The sequence below is a fragment of the Platalea leucorodia genome (genome assembly GCF_965183815.1).
Source record: "Platalea leucorodia genome assembly, chromosome: 16".
Lineage (NCBI taxonomy): Eukaryota > Metazoa > Chordata > Aves > Pelecaniformes > Threskiornithidae > Platalea > Platalea leucorodia.
Window position 1 is genome coordinate 1,649,661 of NC_138838.1, and position 23,730 is coordinate 1,673,390.

The 23,730-nt window shown below is 45.2% G+C and overlaps 1 protein-coding gene across 3 annotated transcripts in view; it reads left to right on the plus strand.

The window, feature by feature from the left end:
• The window catches only part of LOC309597920 (S-adenosyl-L-methionine-dependent tRNA 4-demethylwyosine synthase TYW1-like), a 110,310-nt gene that overhangs the window by 10,763 nt on the left and 75,817 nt on the right, over positions 1 to 23,730 (plus strand). For all 3 annotated transcript variants that reach the window (XM_082327916.1, XM_082327918.1, XM_082327917.1), the window contains exons 8-9: positions 9,524 to 9,650; positions 22,889 to 22,941. In XM_082327916.1, coding sequence (XP_082184042.1) covers positions 9,524 to 9,650; positions 22,889 to 22,941 — 180 coding nt within the window. The remainder of the gene's footprint in view (positions 1 to 9,523; positions 9,651 to 22,888; positions 22,942 to 23,730) is intronic.

Below are 23,730 nucleotides of genomic sequence, written 5' to 3' on the forward strand. Positions count from 1 at the left end.
AGGCTGCTTCTCTCGAGTACCTGATGATCCAAGGCTTTGGTGCCAGGCGGGGCTGGATGATGCACAGCTGGGTGGGCTAAGGACTGGGTTTTCTCTGCTTTTTCTACCCTTCCAGCTGCTTGTTTTTTAGGCTGAGAACCCGGGCCTGTTCTCCAAATTGCTTTTATGCAGTAGCAGAAGGCAGTGGTGATTCTTAGTGGATTTAATAACTAAGTGAACTTTTATGTTTTACAGTTGTGGCACACTTTCCCTGTCCTCCAAAGTTACTCGCCTGAAATGTATTTATCAGATAAAATGTGAAATCTAATGGCTATGTTTGTGGCCTGCAAGACTGCAATTAATCATAGGGACACCATTTCTTAATGTAGATTATCTCCCACAGCTGGGAGATTGTGATAAACTAGAAAGATCAATCTAGACTTGTTCCCAGGGAATGAAATGGCTTTATTAACCTTCATATTTATAAACTGCAGGCATGAGTAATAGTAATAATAATATCCTAATTTTTTTTGGATGGGTTAGGAAGTAATCAAATGGGCATATTTTGTTGACACAATTTTGAGATTAATGTTCTTGTTTTCTGAAACAAAAAGTTTAATGATATTGATAGTCACATTTGCAATGTAAATACAGAGGAGGGTTGTGTGTGAGAGAGCAAGGCCGAGACTGAGTTTACAGGAAACAAAATATGTCCTAGAGAGCGTGTTCAAGAAGTTTCTGGTTATTTCTATGCCCATTTGCCACGGGGGAGGCTTCCTGATCCCCTTTGGCACTCGTCCCTAAAAGTCATCCTACGGTAGCCATTTGCCACCACTGGCATCGTAAATCACAATGTTTCCTGAGAGCCCTTTGTGAGCGTATGACTGCTATGGAAGACCGAACCTTGCCGGCGCGGGGAGAAGGAACTGTTAATGCAGTTGGCTGGAGTTTTATTTGAAACGGAGCAGTGAGCGTTAAGGTATAAGGTATTTAAGGTATAAGGTTTACAGACAACATGTTGTATGCAACTTTGTGTTACAGGCAGAAACTTTTTAGAGTGTGCAAGAATTGTTAGGCATATTTTAACCGAATTGAGGAAGGCTGAGGTAATTGACTGTCCGATTTAGAAACAGCTAAAAATGATGTGCACACTTAGAGCTCTCCCAAAACTTCCTCTAACTTTTAATGGGTGAAAGATTCCTATAGGAAAGATGTGCTCTTATCTGCGACGGCTCACTCTGGGCTAGATTTTGACCTCTGCTACTCTGGCTCAGAATTCACTGTGATCCTACATTTTAAAATAAGTTTTAAGAAATATCACTTAACTGCTTGGGGACTACTTCTAGCATTAAAATCTGGATTTGTCACAGGGACACTTCATCTTTCCCTTTTCCTGTGTTCAAATCTTTCTTCTCTAAACCTCGGCTATTGAAAAGAATTACAATTCATAAAAAACATTACAAGAGATCTGGAAGCCTACCTTTTCTGTGTAAGACTTGAGAGTGCCCAATGAAGAAGAAATATAAAAGAAAAAGATAGTTTAACGATAACCTCTGGCTGGACATTCTGGCTTTGACTTGTGGTACGATACTGGCTTCCTTGACAAGCCTTTGTACAGGGCTTTGAGATCTACGGATGAAGACTCTTATTTTTGCCCTGGGTGGTAGATCCCATATCCCTTGCTCTTCTTTAGTCTGTTATAAATTAGTCAGTAAATGAAGCAGAGCTGATAGGTATAAACAATTCTGGAAGTCTGAAGTCTCCCTGAGTATTGGGTTCCCTCTTTTTTTATTTGCAGCCTTTTCTTGCCCACATCTGTTGTTGGAGATGATCAGGATTTAGCCTGCAGCAGTCCAGCCCATCTGCTTACCATTTCTCACAAACTGTGCTGCATTTCTCAGGGGTTTATTTTTCCTGTGCATTTTTTAATGTTCTTGCCAGCCGAATAACACAGTTGAACAGAAGTCCACAAATCAATGCATAGAGTAATTATCTGCTGATGGTAATTACTGGGAGGAGCGTGGAGGAAGCGGCCCGTTGATGTCGTTGCTGTATCTAAGGAGAGAGTAGCACAAGGATGCCCTGTGGGAGCATAGCATCTGTTGCCAAATAAATACGTTTGGGGAAGGTGTTATGAGGCACAGTAAATGCATCCATTGCTAGACAAACCCTGCAGATCGGTCATTCGGCAGTGCAGCTGGCAGTAAGCCTGTCCGCACACAGCCTCCCATCAAACCACCTTCTTATTTGCTGTGACTGCCCAGTGGTCGGTATAGTTTATAGTATAGCCCCTCTGTGTGAAGGGCAGCACCAGTTATGGACAGTGGGAGCTGCTTTTTCTTTCCTGTTATAAGGTTAGCACAACTTTGCTTCCTTTGCTGATACTTTGGCTGCCAAAGCAGGCAAAGTATCCACCTTTCCTTGTTTGTGTCAGAGCTGATAGCCTGACATCCCTCTTTTGCTGTGGGTTGCAGAGGATTGGCTTGAGATGGGGACTGCATTTTGCTAGGTGGTGTGGATATGCAGAAGAGATGGAGCCTCTCCTAAAAGGCTTGTGAACAGAAGAGTGTGGGATAAGAGAATGGAAGCAGCATTATCTCAGCTCTACAGAAGGAGCTGGACACTGTAACATGACAGTAAACTGGTTTTGTATTGCACAGAGTACTTATATGTGTGCCAAACCATGCTGTGGACTTTTCTCCTACTAGCACAGTTAAGCTTTTGCATGAGGAAATGATGTTCCTTTTTGCTGCCGGCATGGCCGGAGCCTCTGTGCCAGTGGTTCGTGGCAAGGCGGTCTGGGTCTGTGCTAGCCGGTGATCCCCGTGTGGGGGTTCCTTCTGACCCAGCTCGTGTGGGCTGGGTCCCTCTGGTGATCGGCACTACCGAAACAACAGCGGGTCGGTAGTTTCAGAAAGAGGAGTGCTGTTAGATATCATTTACGGTAAGCAAGCGTGCGGAAGAGACCCAGGTGTGAAGCGCAAGGCTTTTCTGGAAAAGGAGTTGTGCGGTTGCGTGCATGGAACTGTGCCGTGTCCCCCTTGGGAGGATGAAGCACCCAGTCAGTTCTGGCTTTTCTGTGGACTGTAAGTTTGGAAAGTGGGGCTTTGGGTCTTGAGGCATGCTCTGCAGGGCTCTGGGATATCCGTCTTGGTCTGTTTTCCTAATTGACTAGTTTACATTATCTTACAGTCAATGAAGATTGATTACGGTAAAAACCAGGCAATTTCCTTTTGACTTTAATAATAATGATGATGATCTCGTGGCCTCTCATCTAATATTTCTGAGAAGCTGGTTGATGCATGTCATTGAATGGCCTTCAGACCAAAACTGTTATTGCGGGTGCTTGGAAGACTTGTAAGCAGCTTCCACTCAGGGAGGAGGCAGGTAGAGAAGGTGCAAATAGGGACTTTCCCGTGCTGCTCTCCAGTTAGCGCTGACTTCTGCTGGTTGTGAGCTTGCACGTAGTCTTTGGCAAAATGCTCTTCCTGGGAAGACTGACCCGAGTGGGGAGTTGTGCTTGGGACTCTCACAGTCCTGGGAAAATTGTGGAGCTCTTCTGCTTGACACTTTTCCTAGTGTTTCGTAATCTGTATTAACATTTTTATGGTTAAACTCTTTCCTGCGTTACAAGAACTGTGAAGACCAGTGAAAGCCGCGTCTCGAAGGCGGATATGAGAACCAACTGCGGCTTGCTGATGTCTGACTTGTGTCAGTGCGCCAGCATGCACGGGGTGCCTTCCTTTCTACGGACGGCATTCAGGGTTTCTAATACAAAATAAGTCCGCAGTCCAGCCAGCTTTTCCTACAAGGGCTGGCTTTTCCACAACAGGTATTGCTGCTAGGAAATATATCTCTAGCTGGTGTTAGCTCAGGTTGACTGGAGGCTTCTTCAAACACAGCAAATAATTGCAGAATCAAAATTCATCACGCTTTCTTTTTTTTTTTTTTTTTTAAATGTGTGCATGGTGTTTTGACCACTTGAAAGATTGGTGTTGAAATGAAATGCCCTTTTAGTCCTAAACTGTAAGGAAAAGAAAGAAACGATGGAGTGGAGAAGTCTTTTACAGAGCCATTTAAAAAAAAAAAAAAAAAAATCTGCAAAATATGGCAAGACGTTGTGAAAGGATGTGTGCTGCTTGCTCTGTGTGTGAGAAAGCAGAGTAGACTGAAGTGGAAAATCTTACTGGTTTTAGGCTGGGCTTTTCAGGACACTTGTTAAATCATGTTACCTGGATTTTAGTTGTGATTATTGTAGCACAGAAGAAAGGAATAAAAATGTGAATATATGGTCCAGTTTTCAAATATAAGCTAGTCACTTTTGGGTGGAGATAAACATGTTTTTAGTTTTGATTCTTTTGTTTCCTTTGAAAATCAGTCGTCTTTATGGTGTGTCCAAGGAAGGTTCCCAAATCAAACAAATGTCGACAGAATCATGCAGCAGTACATGAAATGGAGTTGTGGTTTAACGACACCCTGTAAAAACCTCCCTACAGCAGAGCACCGATGTTATAGCTCAGTGAAGCAATCTTAAACCCCTCTGTAGCCCTGCAGATACATTTTTAGAGTTGTGCTCTGGGAATTTTTTTTTGTCTTTGAGGATTCTGGCCGATGTTGAACCTACAAGAAAAGGGACGTTGGTGGGATCATTTATCCTTCCGCGTTTCACAGAAGATGCACAGTGCCCTTTCAGACTGATTCAGTTGGATAGCAGCATAAGTCTTCTGTCATTACTTGTCTGCGTGAGTTTAGGCTTTAAAATGCTGTTGTGAATGTCCAAAAACCTCAGCGTTGACCTTTCAAACAAAAGAAAACACAGGATTCCCTCTGGGGGGGCTGCGCTGCAGGTCTGTTTGAATAGCGTCCTTTCTTTGGATGGCCGCTCGTACCTGCTGCCTCAGAATAACGCGAGGGAACTTCTGCTATTCTACAGCGGAGTAAGGTAGATGTGGATGGAGACTTCCTTCCAGCTTGTGGTTGAAAGTTCGCAAAGGTTTCTGTTCCAAGGGGGGGGGGGGGGGGGGAAAATCTCGCTTCGGAGGTTTTTTTTGTTGGTATCAGTCAGAACTTCTCACGGGCTTTCCCCATTTTAGGGGCACTTCTTGAAAACACATGCCATGATTTTTGCTTTTGATCAAGCCACCTCCTGTCTCACTTACGGCAAGGTAACGGATTGCCAAGTTCCCCGTCTCTCAGTTGTCATGCTTTCAACCCTTGTCTGCTTTTTGCTTCAGTTCAGGCTTTTGTGCTTAACTGGGCAGCGATGTATGGCGTGGGTATGTAGCCTGTGATTATGTAGACTCTAGTAGCCATTTTCAATAAGATTTTCTTGCTGTTGAGGTGTTTGCTGGTTCACTGATTACTCAATCCAAGTTTCTAGTATTCATCTTCATGCTCCCTTGCAAATGCTCAAAGCCATTTTTATTGATGACTGACAGCAGTTAGAGTATCCCGTGTGGCTGTGAGATTGGCAGGGTGTTTAGTCCATGGACTGAGCAAATTGCAGTTCTGTCTCCATTTGTTACGGTTGGGTTGTGACAGCCAGAGCTTTGTACCTGGAGCAGGAAGGTTCCCACAGCGCGCTAGCAGTCTTCTGCTCCTCTTCTCTTGTGTTCAAGAGTATCTTTGTGCAAGTCTGCTCCCTGTCCTGTTCTCTTCCCGTGTGTTTTAGCCTTGCAGGAGGGCTGCTTTGTAGGGAAACGAGTGCCATCCCCTGGGCAGCCTGATACCTACTCGACTTCCAAAAAACCCCCGTGTAGTTCTTGCCTGTGGTGCCACTGACAGCTGAGCCTGAACCAGGGGAAAAGTTGTCAGCTTTTCTAGCCGTCCTCTTGCCACTGGAGTATTGCTTCCAGAGCTCTGCTTGGTGTGAACTTTAACTCTTCCTTCATGTAATTCATGAACTTTAATACTTCATTTAATGACTCCCCTGGGAAAGTTTTACTAATACGTCTTGCTGCCAGGCAGTCTTTTCCCGATAGCCTTGCCAACGTTTTCCCTTAGTGCTGGTTCTGTTAGTCCTGGCTCCAGCCCCTGATGTATTACTGTTTTGTTAATGTTTGTGCCTTTCATTTGTTAAAAGACCCTGGAGCCTTTTGATGGATGAGGCTGTAAATCATGACAAGGCCAGGGGTTCCCTCTTGTTTCACCACTGGGAGGTTAAGTAGGAAAGAAGTTCAGTCAAAATTGGGATATTCTGGGTGTCATTTTCCTTCCACGAATAAAAACTTCTTGGGGTGCATGTTTGGTTTTTTAGCTATGGCACATCAATAAATAGAGCCATGAGGCTAAGAATGCTAAATTAAGGTAGTTTAGGGAATACTTTTTTGCATGGAAGTTGTTATGCTGAACCTGCCTCTCTTTTTTTTTTTTTTTTTTTGTCTTGCCCCCGCAATCTTAGCTTGAAAAGCATTTGATGTAATAAACCAGAAAACACAGGGAGAGAGCGAGCAGCTTGACGTCCTGGAGAGAGCACTTCAGAGAGGAGAAGTGGCAGCAGCATGGCCTGTCGGACGGTCTGACCGTAGCTGAATGTGGCTGTGGATGAATTTTGTAGGCGTATTTGCGGAAAATCATTTGAAACACTTGACTGTGACTTGTCAAAGGGGCAACAACGCCTCTGCCGTGGCAGGGAATGCTGAGGTTCGTGCACGTGTCTGTTGGACACCCTCTGCTCTTGGCCCATCAAAAATGGGCTTCCCCTGCCTGCCCGTAAACTGTGTGCTGCTTGTGTCTGTTGTGCTGCCTGCATGGCAGCAAAAGGGAAGAGAGGGTTTTTTTGCCTTCACCTGTAGAGGAGATGATCCTGAGTCCTTACACATGAGGTTCAGTTGCTTTTATTCAGGTCTGCTTCAATGGCAGTAGCAAAAAACACCCCAAACCTCCAGCAGGCTGCAGCAAGAGCTGTGCTGAGCCTTGCGGTACCAAGAAATTGGAGTGTATTCCTAGGCTTTCTCATCTGTGAGTTCTCTTGTTTGTGAACACAGACCAGAGGATGACTCTTCAGTTTTTCCGCAGTGAAGTATTTCAAGGGCATGAAAAGCTGGCTCTTGTCACTGCTCGCTTGATTTGTTATGGAAAGACAGTAATTCGCCTTAGATTTACCACAGGGCTTTCTGCTAAATCACCAGAACTTGAGAAGTTTGCTCTGTGCAAAGTTAACTTTGTTCACTCCACTCAAACTCTAAATAATAAATATGAAAGGTTTATTAAGTAAATAAGTAAAACTCCCAGGGCTGTGAATTCCATTTCCCAGAAGAAATATCTGAAGCCAATCACTTGCCAAACCGAACAAATCAGGTATTGCAGTTCAGTGAAAAACAAATGATTATTTTGTTTACAGGCTTTCACATCAGGATGAGGAGGGAAAAAAATATTATCCTCCCTGTGAGGGGAAAAATGATTATTGAAATAAATGTTTCTGCTCTGCCAGTAAGGCAATTTTATTTCTTGTTCTTATGTTTAGGTGCTTTTTCTCAGATATTGCAGTAACGGGCACAACAGACAGGTAGAAATGCAAACCCTTTAAATTCAGCAGGACTTTTTCTGTAGCTGAAGGCTGTCTTGGATGGGATGTCTCATTTGTGCTTAAGTCAATTGCTGCATTTTTAATTATGATGTGCTCCATAATGCATATTTACTTCTGGGAGAATTAACCTGGCGTGAGATTGTAGAGCAGGTAGGCCAGGATGTGTCCACTCCTAAATCCTGTGTAGCATTTTGCTTTAAGTAATCTGTGCTAAGACAGTGCCTTTCCATTTTGAAGTGGATGGCTGGCCCTAGTTCTGGGTTAAATGATAGCTTGTGGGAGGAGAACCTCTTTATTTAAGACTTAAAAGGAGCTAAAATCTTCATCTTTTAACTATTATCTCCTTCCTTCCTTATATGCATGAGGCTTTTCCAGTAATATTAATATTTTACTGTTGAAGCGTCTTGCTGATAAATGAAGATCAAGCCTCAAGAAATGAGCTTTTAAACCCAACAAGTACTTCATAGAGCTAGCCTTTCAGGGAAGTTTTGAAGTGTTTATAGAAGCCAATGAAATCCTGCCTAAAAACTCGGCAAACCGAGTGAAAGGAAGTAGAAGATGGAAACAGCTTTCCCCTTCAGTAAGGGCCACGTTGTGTTAGTGGTCATTAGAAAATACCTTCCTGCACAACCTCCCTGAAACTGTGAGCCAAGTTTTACTCAAAATGAGTAGGAAAGGCAATAACCTCTGTCCCTAAATGCTTTACTTTCCTGTTCCCTTCTGAAGTGCTTATTAGGAACTCTGTTTTGTCCTTGAACCTTTGAGTCTGTGTGGGTTTTTAAAACTATTTTTTTTTTTTTTTTTTTCTTCTGAGAAACCTTTATTTTCTGAAATGTTGCTCAGTACAAAAGAAACCTGTCTGTGTGTCTAGGAACGGTTACGTTACTTTCCCTGTGAAGAACAGTTTGGCAAGTCAAGAGCGCTGGTTTCCTTAGCGATGGTAACAGTTGGTGGGTAGACTCAAACCGGCAGCGTTTGTATGAACTTCTTGATGTCTTTGGCACAAAAGAGGCTTGGAAGTGAAATAGCCTCAATTTTGTGAAAACAAAATGTCCTCTGTTGGCTTTTGTTTGTTGTTTATCCATAACTCCTTTAATATTTCAAAAAAGCCATAAAGGACTGACAGATTACAAGTTGCATGAAATATCAAAGTAATTATTTACAAGTTCATGCTTCTTTGTGCAGACGTGAAGCAATAAATACCCATAAAGTCTCAGCAGTGACACTTACACAGCGGGGGATTTGCAATTTCGTCTGTGCTGGGGTTTGCTTCTCCTGCTTGTAACTTTAGGCTAATATGTGATATCCCTGCGTTTGGTTTTAAGTAAGCTCCAAGGGCTTAACTGTGTCTATAAAGCAGCATCTGCTGGAAGCCAGGCTTAGGTGGGATGCTGCAGCTCGTGTGTCTGGAGTTGCCTGCGGGGCAGCGGGGAGCAGCCTTTTCTTGCAGGGCCTTGGGTGATCACTGAATTTTGGTGGTGCACATGGCTGCCGCCGTAGGTGACTTGTGGAGAGCACAGCTTCTACTCTGTAAAGTCCTGGGCTCACTCCTTGTGGTGATGTGGCTTTCTTCCCTAGCCTGCCCCAAACAGTAGGGACAAGAGCTGCCTGTCCCTCCAGGCAATTGCGTGTCAGGCACAAAATGGTTTGTTCCCTCCGGTTTGCCTTCTGCGGAGAGATGAGATTATTGTACAATCGTAAAACACTTGGGTTTAAATCCTCGGGTCCCTCTCACTCTCAAATGACATTCAAATACCTTGTTTCTTAAAATGTCCTAGAGAATTTTATTGCTGCGTTTAGTAGAACAAATCTCGTGTGTTGTGGTTTTTTTAATTTACTGTCCTAAATTACTGAACCATCAGCGTCTAATTAGAAGAGGGATAGAATGCAGGATTACACGAATGCAAGAATTCATGTGTCAGTTTTAACTTTAGCAGGTCTGTGGCTGAACTGTGCCACAGTGTTTAAAATGCGATGCTTGAATCTAAACGGTTGCAATTCACTGTCTTTAAACAGAGAGAACATGAGCTCGAGGAAGGAGGTGTTGGAACGAGCTTGACTCAAGAGAGCACTGGGAGGAAGGAGGAGGGTGGAAAGAGAGAGATGATTACCCCGGCTCTGAGAGAAGCACTCACAAAACAAGGTGAGGTTCTGCGAAGACCAGACGGCAGACCAGGCTTTGACGTCTCAGTGGTGGCCTTTCACACAGCAAGTGAAAGATGGTATTCTTGATGTTAAAGGTACTGCTCTGGACCCTCGGTCATGGTAGGCTGTAACCAGAGGCAGGACGGAGATGAGGCAGGGGCTGTTTGTACCTCAGCGTTGCAGGGGAAGAAGCCAAAGCTGGGTACCACGTCTCAGCGTGATGCACGCTATCCTGTGTGGAGAGCCTATCGGAGTTTGCAGGGTTTAATGTCTCTGCTAAGGCAGCTTGAGAGAGAAGATGATAGTCCCCCATGCCTCTAGCTCCCAGAGAGTAGGTTTCTCAAAGAATATTTAAAGATCACCTTTACATCTGTTTTGCATCTTAGTCCCCTGCTTTTATTTCAGATTCAAACTCTGATTTTGTTACTGAAACTTTATTTCCAGAAAAGGACGTAGTTCACACTAACTGTAACAATCCACTAGATGATTAGATCAGTAGTTCTTCTGTGAGCTGTAGAGAACAGTTTTAATGAACTTAATGCCTTTTTTTAAAACAAAGGGCAAGCATGAGAAGAGCCAGACTGACAACCCTGCAGTTCAGAAGCCTGAGTTCCGAGTGGCAGAGCCAGGAGAAGGGTGATGTCAGCTCCCCAACGCTGCTCAGTTGGAGACTAAAGGGAGTTTAGCCTCATTTGTTTTATCTCTTAGGATAAGAGTGTGTTCAGTTTTCTTGCCTGCTAAGTTGATCGTATCTCTCCTGATGCTTCTGAGAAGGCACTTGTGGTTATTGCAGTGGAGGCACCTCACTATGGAGCTGGGCTCTGAAGCTTTAACCATGTTCTGTGTGAGTCCAGCAGCTGTGGGATCCCAACACCTTTGCTCCCCAGAATCTCAGCCGTTCTTCAGCCCAAGCTTTGTAGGGGACCGGTGTTGCGTTCTACCCATCAAGTATCTGATGTGTTTTGTTGTTGGTTTTTTCATTAACCTTAGCACAGCTATAAAAAAAAGCTGTTCTTTAAATTTGTAGTCTGAAGGAATAACGCAAAGGCTTAGCAAGGAGTGGGAGTGACCGGGGGAGTGGGCTGCTGGAGACATGGCTGTCTAGAAATGGGCAGCGGGGAGGTGAGCATGCTTGTCTGCTGCAAGTCCCCTGTTTTGAGAGCTTAAAGGGGCCACTGACTCCATAGAAGGGTGCCCCAAATCCCCCTGACATCTCAGGGTTTGCTTTGGGACACAGGAACCCTAGGAGGGCTGTGCGGACTGCCCGGGGTACTGACTTCTGAGAGGGGAGTAGCGGGTGGTTTTCAGCACGCTGCCCTGGCTTTTTTGTGGTGCAGGGCTCTGTTGTGCCGTGGTAGTCGCGGGAGCGTTTCACACTGGCTCACTTTCAGACCCAGTCTGTATTGGTTTGGGGGATGAATGAAATGGTGCCTTTCTAATGGTATATAAAAAGTGGTCATCTGAAAAATGAAATCAGTGCTGGAGGGAAGGTCACCTTCCTACCATGATTTTTTTGACACAAAGGCAAGCTCCCCAGAGAACTCGGATTTCCTTGTGATGTTCCAGGGAGAGGAATTCATTATCCAGATAAGTAGGTGTTTCTCCCTTCCTTCAACATTCGGGGTAGTGCCAGCGTTGGATCAACTAGTAGGATCTACTTATTTAAATCTGCAGTTTCAAAGACTTAAGACTGTCGTGTCTGTTACAGTTAAAACTGCCTCTCGCTGGCACAACCCTCCCACCCCTTCCTCTGCTACGCACGTAATTCTTTAATGGTCACTCAACAGTGAAGATGAGAAGCTGCCTTTCTTTTTTTCATGTCATAACATTTTTTTTTTGTCTGCAAATAACACACCAAGACAGGCTTATATGGCTATAAAAATAAAACAACTCCCTCCTTCCCTCAGCACTATTCCTCCCAAAATAACAAGTGCAATGTAGTCAAAAGATAATCTAATTTATTTAGCAACAACTGGTTGCTTTGGGTGTAGGTTCAGGTCTTTTCAAGATTATCCCTGAGGGCGTAATTAGCCCAAGAGAAGGAAAAACCAGTACGAGTGATTCAGGAGAAAGCTGTGCCTTTGAATTGTAGTTGCATAACAGAAGTTTGCCTTTGAACAGCAGACTACGGGTAATGCTCGCTCTTTTTGTTTTGATTCACCTTCAGACAAATTTACCTTCCTGTAGTTTACGAATATTGCTTAAACAATGGGTTTATTTTAGCACTGGCGTTGAATTTCAGCTAAATATAGCCTCGCCTATTGGGTTGTATAGGTGTTAGCTCTTGTAGTTGCCTGGTTGCAAATATGTTTATAAAAGATACTGTGTAATAGTTGCTTTTTAAAGTCATAGCCAATCTGATGTTGTGAGAAAATGCTGATTCCCTTTCTATCAGTGTTCAGGCTTGCATAAAAAAACCAAATACAGCACAAACGATTTAGTGCTTCCAAGTAACAAATATAGCTGGGGAGAGGCTGACAGTTGAAGTTTTTGGCTCTGTGTTATATTTGCAGTGGTACCATTTTGCTGTGTTAATGCTTCAGTAATTTCATCTGTTTAGGTAGATGTTGTGAAATAAACTGAAAATAGAAACGAACTTTTCATATTGATGTTTCCTGTGGTGATTAGTAGATACAGCCTAACGTGTTCTCATTTGCTTTCTGCCGTTGCTTGTAGATTCTCAAAACAATCCCTGCTGGGCTGACAGTTTTTTTTTTTTTTGCTTGGACTGGCTACCAGGAGGATTTTGTACGTGGTGAAGTTTGCCTTTCCAGAGCTCCTGATCATTGGGCCCTTCTGTGACTTTTCAGGAAGTGCATTTAAATCTTCCTTTAGCTTTAGTCTCAAGCTGCTGTTTTAATAGGAAAGGTGACTGTAAAAAACCCAATATGAATCCATGAGGCTTCCTTCAGTGTCCCCTGTATCAGCCATGCTTATTCTACAGGTACAAAAATATTGACTATCTCTTACATTTTCCTGCTGCTGCGAAGTCAGTACAGCAGTAGCGCAAAGACCTGTGCTCCGTTCGCGTTGTTATCCATCGTTAGTCTTCGCTGCTCTTTGATTTGCCAAATGTTTTATTGATGGTGATGGTCAGACTGAAAGCCAACCAAATTGTCATGCTGAATACGAAAGCAAAGGCTGGCATTTGGGGGAATCGTGGTTTTACTGCAGCTAACTTCTTGAAATATTTGGAGGTCAAACATGATGTCTCACAGTGACAGCCAGTTTCATTATCCCTATCAAGTTACAGTTGTATTTAGCAGTGCTTCAGGTCATCTTTGATGTGCTTCTCTTAAATGTGCAGGAATAAAACACAGAAAAAACAAACTCAAAACCCTGAAGAGCTGATTGTTTGCTTAGGAGATTCCAGGGACCTGGATTTCTTCAGCTGCTCATACCGTGTATTTCCAACATGCTCTTTGCTTTGTTCTTTCCTACTGTAGCACTACAAAATACAACTGTGCTTTTCGTGGTAGGCACCACAATGGGAACGGATTAATGATACCTAAAGACTGACCCCACTGACATTGTATAAATTATTCTGTTGTGTCTCTGCTTCCACAGGTACAGTTTTGCTGCAGTCCAGTTGGATTGTTCTGTCTTTACTGGTGAAGCAAGCCTACAATTTAGCAGCAGGATGTCTAGGATACCTCTATTTCACTTGTATCCAAAGGCAAGTGGTATTAGGAGGCAGCTTGTATCTGAAATAGTATGGGCTGCTTCAGTAACTGCTTGTTTTCCTGCTTTGACTTAGTGATTGATACAAAGATATGCTTTGATCTAGGTTTTTCAGTGTGTATGGGCAATCAGGAGGCTGACTTCAAAAAAATATTGAAGATGGGGCTTTTTCAAGTGCTTACCGAACTTGTTTGAGATGAGGTTTTTAAAAGTACTTGGTGGCTTTTGCTGTCCAGTCTTGGACTGAGGTTTCCAGTGCCTGCAGCTCTGAGCTCTTCTGACCATTGCAGCCTGGCTCACTGTGCTGAGTTTTTTAAGTTTCCAGACTTTGGAAACGAGATCCACCGTGCAAAGATGTTGCCCAGAGATTGGTGCTGCTGGATGTATACTCTTGCAGGCTGTGTGCTAAAATGTTTGCATGCATCCTTGGGATTCGGCATGCTTTATGTATAGCTATTAAACTCCAGGTGGCACTAGCAGCTCACAGCTGGGTCAGGGATTAGGAACACTGGTGCAGTCCCTGAAATGTACCATGGAATTCAAATATTGGCCATGGGAAGATTAAAAATTAGTTTGCAAAATAGAAAATGATTCTTAGTAGGCAGAATAAATACAATGACTGAAACCAGACATAGTTAAGCATACTAAACTTTCTTGCAGTTCCTTAGAAAATGTCTGTGTAAATAAACAGCAAATACGCAGTTAAAGGGGAAGAATGCAGGAAGCAGAAGACGCTGAAGTCCCACAGCGTGGAAGCTGCCAGGAGCTGGTGGCGAGCTGACTGCAATGCTAATTTGCTGGCGCAGATGTAGTAGCTTATCGGGAGCAGAGTAGGTGGGGAAAGCTCAGTTTTGCGAGCCCGATTCTTCCCTCGTGTAGTTACTGGAGCTGGTGGAATTACCCCTTGTATAACCGATGAAAATAAGCAAAATGCATTTATATGCACCTGAGGAACCTGAACCTACATAAGTCTATGGGTCCCGATGAGATGCATCCCAGAGTCCTGAGGGAATTGGCTGATGTAGTTGCTAAGCCACTCTCCATGATATTTGAAAAGTCATGGCAGTCGGGTGAAGTCCCTGGGGCCTGGAAAAAGGGAAATATTGCAGCCATTTTTAAAAAGGGTCAAAAGGAGGACCCTGGGAACTACCGACCTGTCAGCCTCCCCTCTGTGCCCGGGAAGATCATGGAACAGATCCTCCTGGAAGCTGTGCTAAGGCACATGGAGGACAGGGAGGTGATTTGAGACAGCCAGCACAGCTTCACCAAGGGCAAGTCCTGCCTGACCAAGCTCGTGGCCTTCTATGATGGAGTAACTACATCGGCAGATGAGGGAAGAGCTACTGATGTCCTCTATCTGGACTTCTGTAAGGCCTTTGACACGGTCCCCCACAATATCCTCCTCTCTAAATTGGAAGGATATGGATTTGATGGGCGGACTGTTTGGTGGATAAGGAATTGGCTGGATGGTCACATCCAGAGGGTAGTGGTCAATGACTCGATGTCCAGATGGAGACCAGTGATGAGTGGTGTCCCTCAGGCGTCCGTTCTGGGGCCAGTGCTGTTCAATAGCTTCATCAATGACATAGGCAGTGGGATCGGGTGCACCCTCAGCCAGTTTGCAGGTGACACCAAGCTGAGCGGTGCAGGTGCCAGGCCTGAGGGACGGGATGGCATCCAGAGGGACCTGGGCAGGCTGGAGAGGTGGGCCTGTGGGAACCTCATGGGGTTCAACAAGGCCAAGGGCAAGGTCCTGCACCTGGGTCAGGGCAATCCTCGGTATCAGCACAGGCTGGGGATGGGGGGATGGAGAGCAGCCCTGAGGAGAAGGACTTGGGGGTGCTGGGGAGTGAAAAGCTGGCCATGGGCCGGCAATGTGCGCTCACAGCCCAGGAAGCCAAGCATCTCCTAGGCTGCATCCCCCGCAGCGTGGGCAGCGGGGCGAGGGAGGGGATTCTGCCCCTCTGCCCCGCTCTGGGGAGACCCCCCTGGAGCCCCGCGTCCAGCTCGGGGGCCCTCAGCACGGGAAGGACATGGAGCTGTGGGAGCGGGGCCAGGGGAGGCCACCGAAATGGTCCGAGGGTGGCACAGCTCTGCTGTGAGGACAGGCTGAGAGCTGGGGGTGTTCAGCCTGGAGAGGAGGAGGCTGCGGGCAGACCTCATTGCGGCCTTTCAGTACTTAAAGGGGGCTTACAAGAAAGACAGGGACAGACTTTTTAGTAGGATCTGTTGCAATAGGACAAGGGGTGATGGTTTTAAACTAAAAGAGGGCAGATTCAGACTAGATGCAAGGAACAAATTTTTTATAATGAGGGTGGTGAAACACTGGCAGGGGTTGCCCAGAGAGGTGGTGGATGCCCCATCCTTGGAGACATTCAAGGCCAGGCTGAACAGGGCGGTGAGCAACCTGATCTGGTTGGAGATGTCCCTGCCCATTGCAGGGGGGTTGCACTGGATGGCTTTAAAGGTCCCTTCCATCCCAAAGCATTCTGTGACTCTATGATATTAGAAGTGCATCCATTTTTTTTTTTTCTTAGGTTTTGGAAGGGCTTTGGGAAGTATTGGTCTTTGAAATTAAATCTATTAAGCTGGAACAAAATACAAGATATATTCAGGTAAGGATAAAATTTGCCGTCCTTTCTTTTAATGTGACGCTCTCCACAAGCACGGAGAGAGTCATACAAATGGAAATGCGGAGAAAGAAATGTGCCCGGAATGACTGAAAAAGGGACTAAGTAAAACACAAACAAAAAAAATAAATCTTGTCTGTAGCAACTCGTAGTTCTGTCTCTTGCTCTTTATGTATTTGTTCTGGGTACTTGAGGAAGAGTTGTGCAGGCTGGCTGCCTTCTTCCACTAGAAACTTTTCAGCCAACGTTGACACTGATGTACAGTTCTTAGAGATGTTAAATTCCTGCAGATTTCTTGAGAATTTTCCTATGAGACTGAGGCTTTTTTCCTCCTCACGGAATGACGTGACCTCTGAGTTCGGACCCATCCTGTCTGGCCAGCTGGTTACTGCCAGTTGGCAAGGCTGAGGTTCTAGGCTAGGCACGCATTTGCCGTCTCCTGCCCAGCCATCAGCCAGCCAAACCAGGAGAGGCAAGGGGAGCTGGAGATACGAGGCAGGGCTACAGAAGGCGCTGGGGGGACCCAAAGGTCCTCTGTGGGAGAGTAGGTGAGTGTGAGGGGAAAGCCCAGGGTCCTGGCAATGGAGCGGAGGCAGTGCAGGGCATGGCTTTGTGGGGAACTGGTTCTTCTGTGAGACAGCCTGTTCAAGAGTCCCATCATACCGGCTTTTTTTTTTCTGCTTGCTTTACAGCCCGAATATGAATGGCGTGTGCTCTCCTCCTCAGCAGAGCTTGTCCTCCCAGACAGAGGTGTAGGGATCTTTCTGCTATTCAGAACATTGCAGGGACTTTTATCTTGCAGGTCTTTATCTTGGATGCAGTGCCTGAGAGCAGTTGGAAGGTGGCTTCTGGAGATGGCTGGTTCTGTTTTCTTAGGGTTGTTCTGGTGGATGGTGATAGATGTTTGCTTGCCAAGCCCCGAAGATCCCTTTTTGGGAGCACGGGAGCAGCTGTTCTCCTGTTGGGATGGCAAAGCCAATGTGACGGTGAAACTGCTTGGGCTGAGGAATGGACATCTTTTCTCCATCTCGCCTTGGGTGAGAGGAGGTCTCAAGAACCTGCAGTTGGTTTGGGGAATGGATTAAAATGGGATGGGCTGCCCTGTTGTTGATGCCCATGGCCTCGCTTCTGTAAGACGTGCTCTGCTGTGGTTGCTACTAGTGGAGGTCACCAGCATGATGCGTTCATGGCAAACATTTTTCAACAGCTCAACAAATGGTCTGGCTTACCACGTTGCTCTTTGTAAAGGGTGCCAGATACAGAAGGCTTTTCTTTTGGTTTTAATTCAGTACTAAGTAAAAATATCGGTGGTATCTGAGGCTGGTTTTGTCAAAGGCATAGTTTGATGAGAAATCATCCATTTGAATATTGGAGGTTTGGTATTCCTAGTGCCCACGCGGTTCTGTGCTGCAAAGGAAAAGGTGCTTTTGGATTAAAATGGACATCTGGCTTTAAGTGAAAAGCCACATTTTAAGAAATTTTTAGGTCTTTTATGATCAGCTGTGAGGCTGGGATTTATTACAGCTACTGACGTTCCCACGCGTGAACTTTGCCGGTCTCGTTTTCTTGATACTAGGTCAGATTTGCTTTGCCTGCTGAAGCAGCTGTATTTCTTTCACTAACCTTAGTAGGCTTTTACTATGTGTTAAAAATGTTTAAGATGTTCTTTGTTTTGTGTATGATGAGAAGGATCTGAAGCAGCATTTCAGCAGCTCCACTGAAAGACCAAACTTTCCATCCATTTTGGAATGACGGTATCTTTGCATACAAGCTACTGTCCCGTACTCCTTTCTCGTGTCCTCACTCCTGCTTTGAGTTTGTGGAAGCAAGTCCTTCCACAAGTCACGAGCCTTTTGTACTTTTTAAGAGCACTTTCTTCTTTTTCAAAAAAAGAGAAAGCCTAAGGAGTAGGTCTTGGTGGGCTTGGCAAGGGTTTCTTGAAGATTGAGCAATGCTAGGAATGAAACTGGAGGTTTCCCTATCATGCTTGGGCAATCTGAAAAATTCCACTTCTTTCTATTTTGGTATAAAACGCTGATAAAATTTGAACAGGTTCCTTTCATCAACAGTATTTCTTGTTTGGTTTTTTTTTCTTATTAATTTTCTAGCTTTAGTGAGAACGTTGTCTTTTGGGCAGTGGCTCAAGTGCAGCAATTGTGTTACAACTTTCAAATGGTCCTTAAAGTGGTGGTGATGGATTACTGCTGCGTCACTGACCTTCAGCCTTTAAACCACGCTCTTGCAAAACGGCAGGAAATGGGAAACGTTTTTCCCTGTAAACATTCTCCTGGTGTGAAGTTCCCCTTTCTGCGCTGAGTTTCAGCTTTAACAGTTAATCATTGCCTCAAACCAGAGGGCTTTTATTTCTGGAGATTGCTTGATAGAACCACACTGATTTGCCAGCTGTATATTACTCTTCTTAGGAGAAAAGCCTTCTGAAAGTCATCTGAGTTTGTGAAGCACGTGTGACATCAGCTTGGCTTTTTACAGTGACTCCGCTCTTAGAGAAGGATAGCTAAGTCTTTTTGAGATGGCTAAGTCTTTTTCTTGTACCTTTTGGGGATTTTTCAACCACTGATCTACTTCATTCTTTCATAATTAAATCTTGTGCTTTGTGTTTTCAGAGTCTTCTGTTGAAGCAAGCTTTTGGTGGGGTAGAGGTCTGTACTGGAAGGTGCCTTTGGGTTTTCTTCTGGACATTTTGCCACGTTGGGATAGTCAGCAATCTTTGAAAGCTGTTCAGTATGGCTGTCTTACAGATGCTTTTTTTTTTTTTAAGACTGCAGATATCATAATGTTGCTTCTGATTTGGACAGATGTACTTGTAGAAATTTGGTTTATCTTGGCTATGTCTGTTCTGCTTTCAGAATTAAAGTGACATAATCGCTCACATGCACATAATTCATCCACGTTCAGGAGCTTAGGAAGACTTGTTACGTGTAGGGCACTGGTAAACTAGCAGCACCACAACCAGAATAGCTTGATATCCTGGAACGCGACATGGGTATGCAGATAGTTGCTTGTCTCAGTGGCTGAGAGCTCCGTAGGGGCCCTCGATGAAAAGTCCATTCTCTGAAACTCAAAAGAATTCAAACTATCATGTACATGACAGAGTTGAAATGCTGCAATGTAGTTTTAAGTGGCTGCAGAACAGTTTTGCCCCAGACAACATGATGCTGGCCATCTCTTTGGTTAAAAGTCTGTCTGTGGGCTGTTAAACTCCAGTTGGATTGTCAGGGCGAGCAATCACCGAATGCTTAACACCTAGTGGTGTTGCCTGATAACACTCACTTCACCCAAAAGCTTGTTTAGAAGCTTAATTCATGTCTTATTATAGCTACAAATGACACTTAATGAAGTTTGGCAGGCTTCTAGGTCACTCAAAATTTATCATCTAGAGCAGGATCAGCTAACGCAGACTCCTAATTAGACATTCTTGTGCCTTTAGTCAGGAGTTGAGCTGATTACTTTGAGCCTGCTTATTATTTAAGGAATCCTTTGAATATTAGGCTGTAGAATGGATTGGTTTTGTTCAGCCTTAGTATTTGAAGATACATAGGGACTGTGAGCAGAGTCCCATCAAGACAACACCCTGCTGTATTGTTTGGAAGGTGTTGTATCCAAATATTCACTTAGAGTTATTGCTCACAAGTAATATGTCTTAAGAGCAAAGAAGCGAATGTGTTACAGCGAGTCCTGGCATACGTAGGTGCAGATTTCTGGGCCATCAGTAAGATTTGATTCACCCACCATTTGCCTTGGCAGAGCCGCGGTGAAGCTGTAGCAAAGCTGATGGAAGAGATGGGCTAGTCTGAGCTTTCAAAAGGGTTGTTCAGCAGAAGCGGCAATGTGGAAACAGAACTGAGAAGACCCTCAGACTGATTCTCTGACACTTTCTCCCGTGTTTTGTTTGAAACTCAGTGCTGCTTGGTTCTTGCTTAACCATTTGTACTCTCTTTTAGCCCAAATTGGTTTGCTGCCTGCGTTACTAGCCAGCGGTAAAGCAAGTACTTGAAGAAATGGTTTTACAGAGGTGGAAGGACTCTGCTCACCCAGAATAGATGTGTAAAGAGTGTTCAGTGTTGGTCACTAATTTATTTCATTTCCAAACCTGAAAAAGCACGGCACAGCCAGTGTTCACCACGATGGCTTATCAGGGTAACCCCACTTTCTACCGGAGTTACCTCCATGGTGAAGGCCCGAGTTCAGCAGCTTCGTACAGTGCTCTTAAGAAGTTCTGCAGGAATATGCTGTTTCTTCCTGTAACCGTAGCTGTGACTCCTGGCAGCAGCAAATAAGATGAGTAAACCCCTTCTCATCACTAAAGCTGGCTGAAGTTTGTAAGACTCTGTTTTGATGTTGAACGTGTACAATTTTCTTGGCCTTTATAGGAAGCTGTGGGCGCTCCACATGGTGGAAGTTGATTTAAGTAACTTAAGAGAAAATGCCGCAGCTTTGGGCTCCGGAGCTTGGCACCTTGCTCTGTTTCGCTGCTTCCTCTCTTCTCTCAAACAACTCGGTAGCAGATCTGGGCAAGCATGTCCTATTTCCAATTTAATTTTAATCTAAAACCCATTTTAAAGCACTTCTAAAGCAGCTCTCTGTGAGAGAATAATCTTGCATGGATGCTGCTGCTGGATTCTGAAAAATGGAAAAAATACGGCTAGGGCTGTGCTGGTTGACATCAGCGAAGTGTCTGGCTTGGACAGCCATATTAGAGGGAGGAGGAATGTATCGCCCTTTTCCATGCTCGTCAAGAAATCCAGTAAGGACATGAATTCTAGCAGCACGGGGGGGTCTTGGTTGAGATTAGACCTTGGTGGACAAGCCTGTTCGTAAAGAAATGCAGAAGGAATGGGCAGGACGGACCCAGGGTGGGAGGCGATGATGTGACGCAGCCGAGTGCAGTTGTGCGTACTCGGCTGCGCCTCTGACGAGTGTCTGTCAGAAGCTGCCACGAGGTCTTCTGGGTCTGATCCAGCCCTAGATAAAGGTGTCCAAAATACTGCCTGTGGCTTTAGGGACTATCAGTTCCACGTCAGAAGTGCTGGTCGGGGTTACAGTGATGCCTTTCTCCAGGAAAGGATTGGAAGATCTGCTTTGTGAAATACCAAGGCTTTTTGGCTTACAGCGATTTGTTCTTCCTTGCTGTATTGGCTTAACCCCGAAAATGTATCTGAGGCTTGGAGTTATTCATTTAGGGAGGAAAAGGTTGAAATATTGTCCATTCCTACTGAGCTGGAGCGGTAGCTCAGGACGTGGGAGCAGCCTGATGTTGAATTTGCCAAAGCCTCGCTTAATCTGGCAATTGGCCCCTTTGCCATCGAACGGGGGGGTCCCTCCTGCTTGCTGCTGCCAGCCGCTCCCCTGTGCTGGCCCACGCGTTCGTACAGCCTCCTGCAGAGTCACCTCAGGGAACCCACCAGGCTAAAATTGCATCTGTCCTAAGGTCAGAGCCAGTGCCGGGAGGCAGGAGTAAACATCAGGTCAAGAAGAAAGGAGGAGACCGGGCAGGTCTCTGCTGGATTTAAGTGGCAGAGTAACTAGAGCAGTGGCTGTAGATGCTGTATGATTCCTTGTTAGCCATGCGTGTCTTCACGTGGTTTGATTTTTAGCTGGTGCAGCTGTTGTGGCATCTGCTGTCACTGTAATTCCCGGCTGCCTCGGTGTCCTTGGAGGTGGAGGGGGCTCTGGGGTGCAGTGGCACTGCCCTGGGATCTTGCTGTGCAAGAGGTGCACGGTGGCAAATGAGCAGGGCAGGGTAACTGTGCCACCTTTCCTAGTGGGAGGTGAAGGCCAGTTCTGCTGAACAGAGGGCTTCCCCCGCCCCCCGCCCCCCCATCCTCCTGGTTGTCAGGAAGGAGACTTGATACCTAAAATTTGATTTCCCTTGAAAGTGTTAATATCAACATCAGCCTAAAGCAGCTAGTTGAGTCGTACTGGGTTTGAGGACAACGAGGCTGTTGACGTATAAACGCTACTGTGTGAATGACACAGTGAGGCTTCTCAAATCCCTTGTATTTTTATGCTGATTTTGAAGTGACTTTTAATCCTTCAGAGATACTGGTCTCTAAGCACGTTTTTCAAAGAAGAAAATAACCCAACTCAAGCAGTTTGGGTAATAATAGTACTTAGTGCTTAACGAACGTTGTGGAATTAATCCTCCTGGACCAACAAATTTAAATGAAATTGTGTTGATCTTGGCTGGGGAACAGGGAAGTGATGTGAAATGAGCTTTCCTCTGGGCACGGAGGAGCGGCTCCCTCACTGTGGCTCCACCACGGCCAGTGGAGATGGAACTGGTGAAACTGGTAAACCTGTGAAGTTTGGGTTCAGGCTGAGCCCTGCATTTCAGTTCTCTTCCTCCCCTCTCGCAACTGCGCGGCGAGTTGGATGTTGTTCTCCAGGCTTGGTCAGACCTGCTGTGGAGCAGTGGGAACGTGTCGTCTTGGTCCTGGGGAAGAGCCGGTCCTGGGGTGACTGCTGAGGGCCAGGGAGATGCTGCTGGTTCCCTGTCCTGCTCCCTCCCACGTGCTGTCCCTCGGGGTCGCTGCAGATGTCTCGCGTCGCTGGGCTAGACCCTCGAGTCTGCCATGCTGTTACATGGAGGAGTCTTGTGGCCACCCCCTGTCGATTCAAACAAGACTGAGGAATAGACAGCAATCTCCCATTAAGAGAAATGGTTTCAAGCTGGCCAAAGTCCCTTGGGTGGCCACGGCCTTTGCTCTGATGTGCAGGCCCCCAAAATGAAACGGAGAGTGCTGTGGGTGGGCACTGACATCTTGTTGGTAGTGTCACCTTTGGGCCAACAGGGAGGAGCAGCATTGAGATGGTGATGCTTAATAATTTTGGGTACCAATTGATACGCTTTGTGTATCGGTTTTGTAAATGAAAATCGATGGTTTGATTTATTTCTTGTTTACAGGTTACAAGCTGATTGGAAGCCATTCTGGGGTGAAGCTCTGCCGATGGACAAAGGTATGCCCTCTTTTCTTTTCTCATTCTATAAATTAAAAAAAAAAGAAAGCTAGAGACTTATTCAGGTATTACAATTTCCAGATGAAATATCCTTTAAAAATGTGATATTACTTGCACAAAAACAAATTTCATCATCTAAGCTGTAGCTTTGCATTTCAAGCTCTTAAAATCCCGCTGCGAAGAGTGAGAATGCGACCATGGCAAAGAGCTGGGAACATCATTTTCTGTTGTTTTTCCTGTTATTCTGCTGTCTGCTAAAATATCTCCTGCCTACTGAAATATATGGCAGGAGCAGAACACCGCAGAGAAAAGTGGGAAGGTTACGTCACCAGTGTGAGGTCTTCTGAAACGAAGATAACGCGGTCCATCATTACACTCCAACGGGCACACAAGGGCGTTTGAACCTGTTGTTCTGTGACTGATATAGCTGGTTTGTGACAGCCGCGGCTCCTCCACTGGTTTTCAGCATTTGTCAAGTAAGAGTCAGATAGCGAGGTACCTGTCCCTTGTTTAATGCAAGGATTTTTAAAAAAATTACTCTTACGGGAGTGTGTGTGTATGTTATGTGTATAGTTGTGCATAATATGTCTGTGTGTGTGTGTGTGTATGTACACGTATATATATGAAAAAGTCATCCTCCAAGCCCTGCAGTTGTGTATTGTAGGCTATGTAAGCCAGGAGCTTTTCAAGTAGTTTGCAGACTTAAAAATGTTCCCAGCAGAGGCACAGAGCCCTGTAGACCAAACTTCAGCCACTTCAGTGTGTGTATTTTTTCGGCTGTCCTTTGCA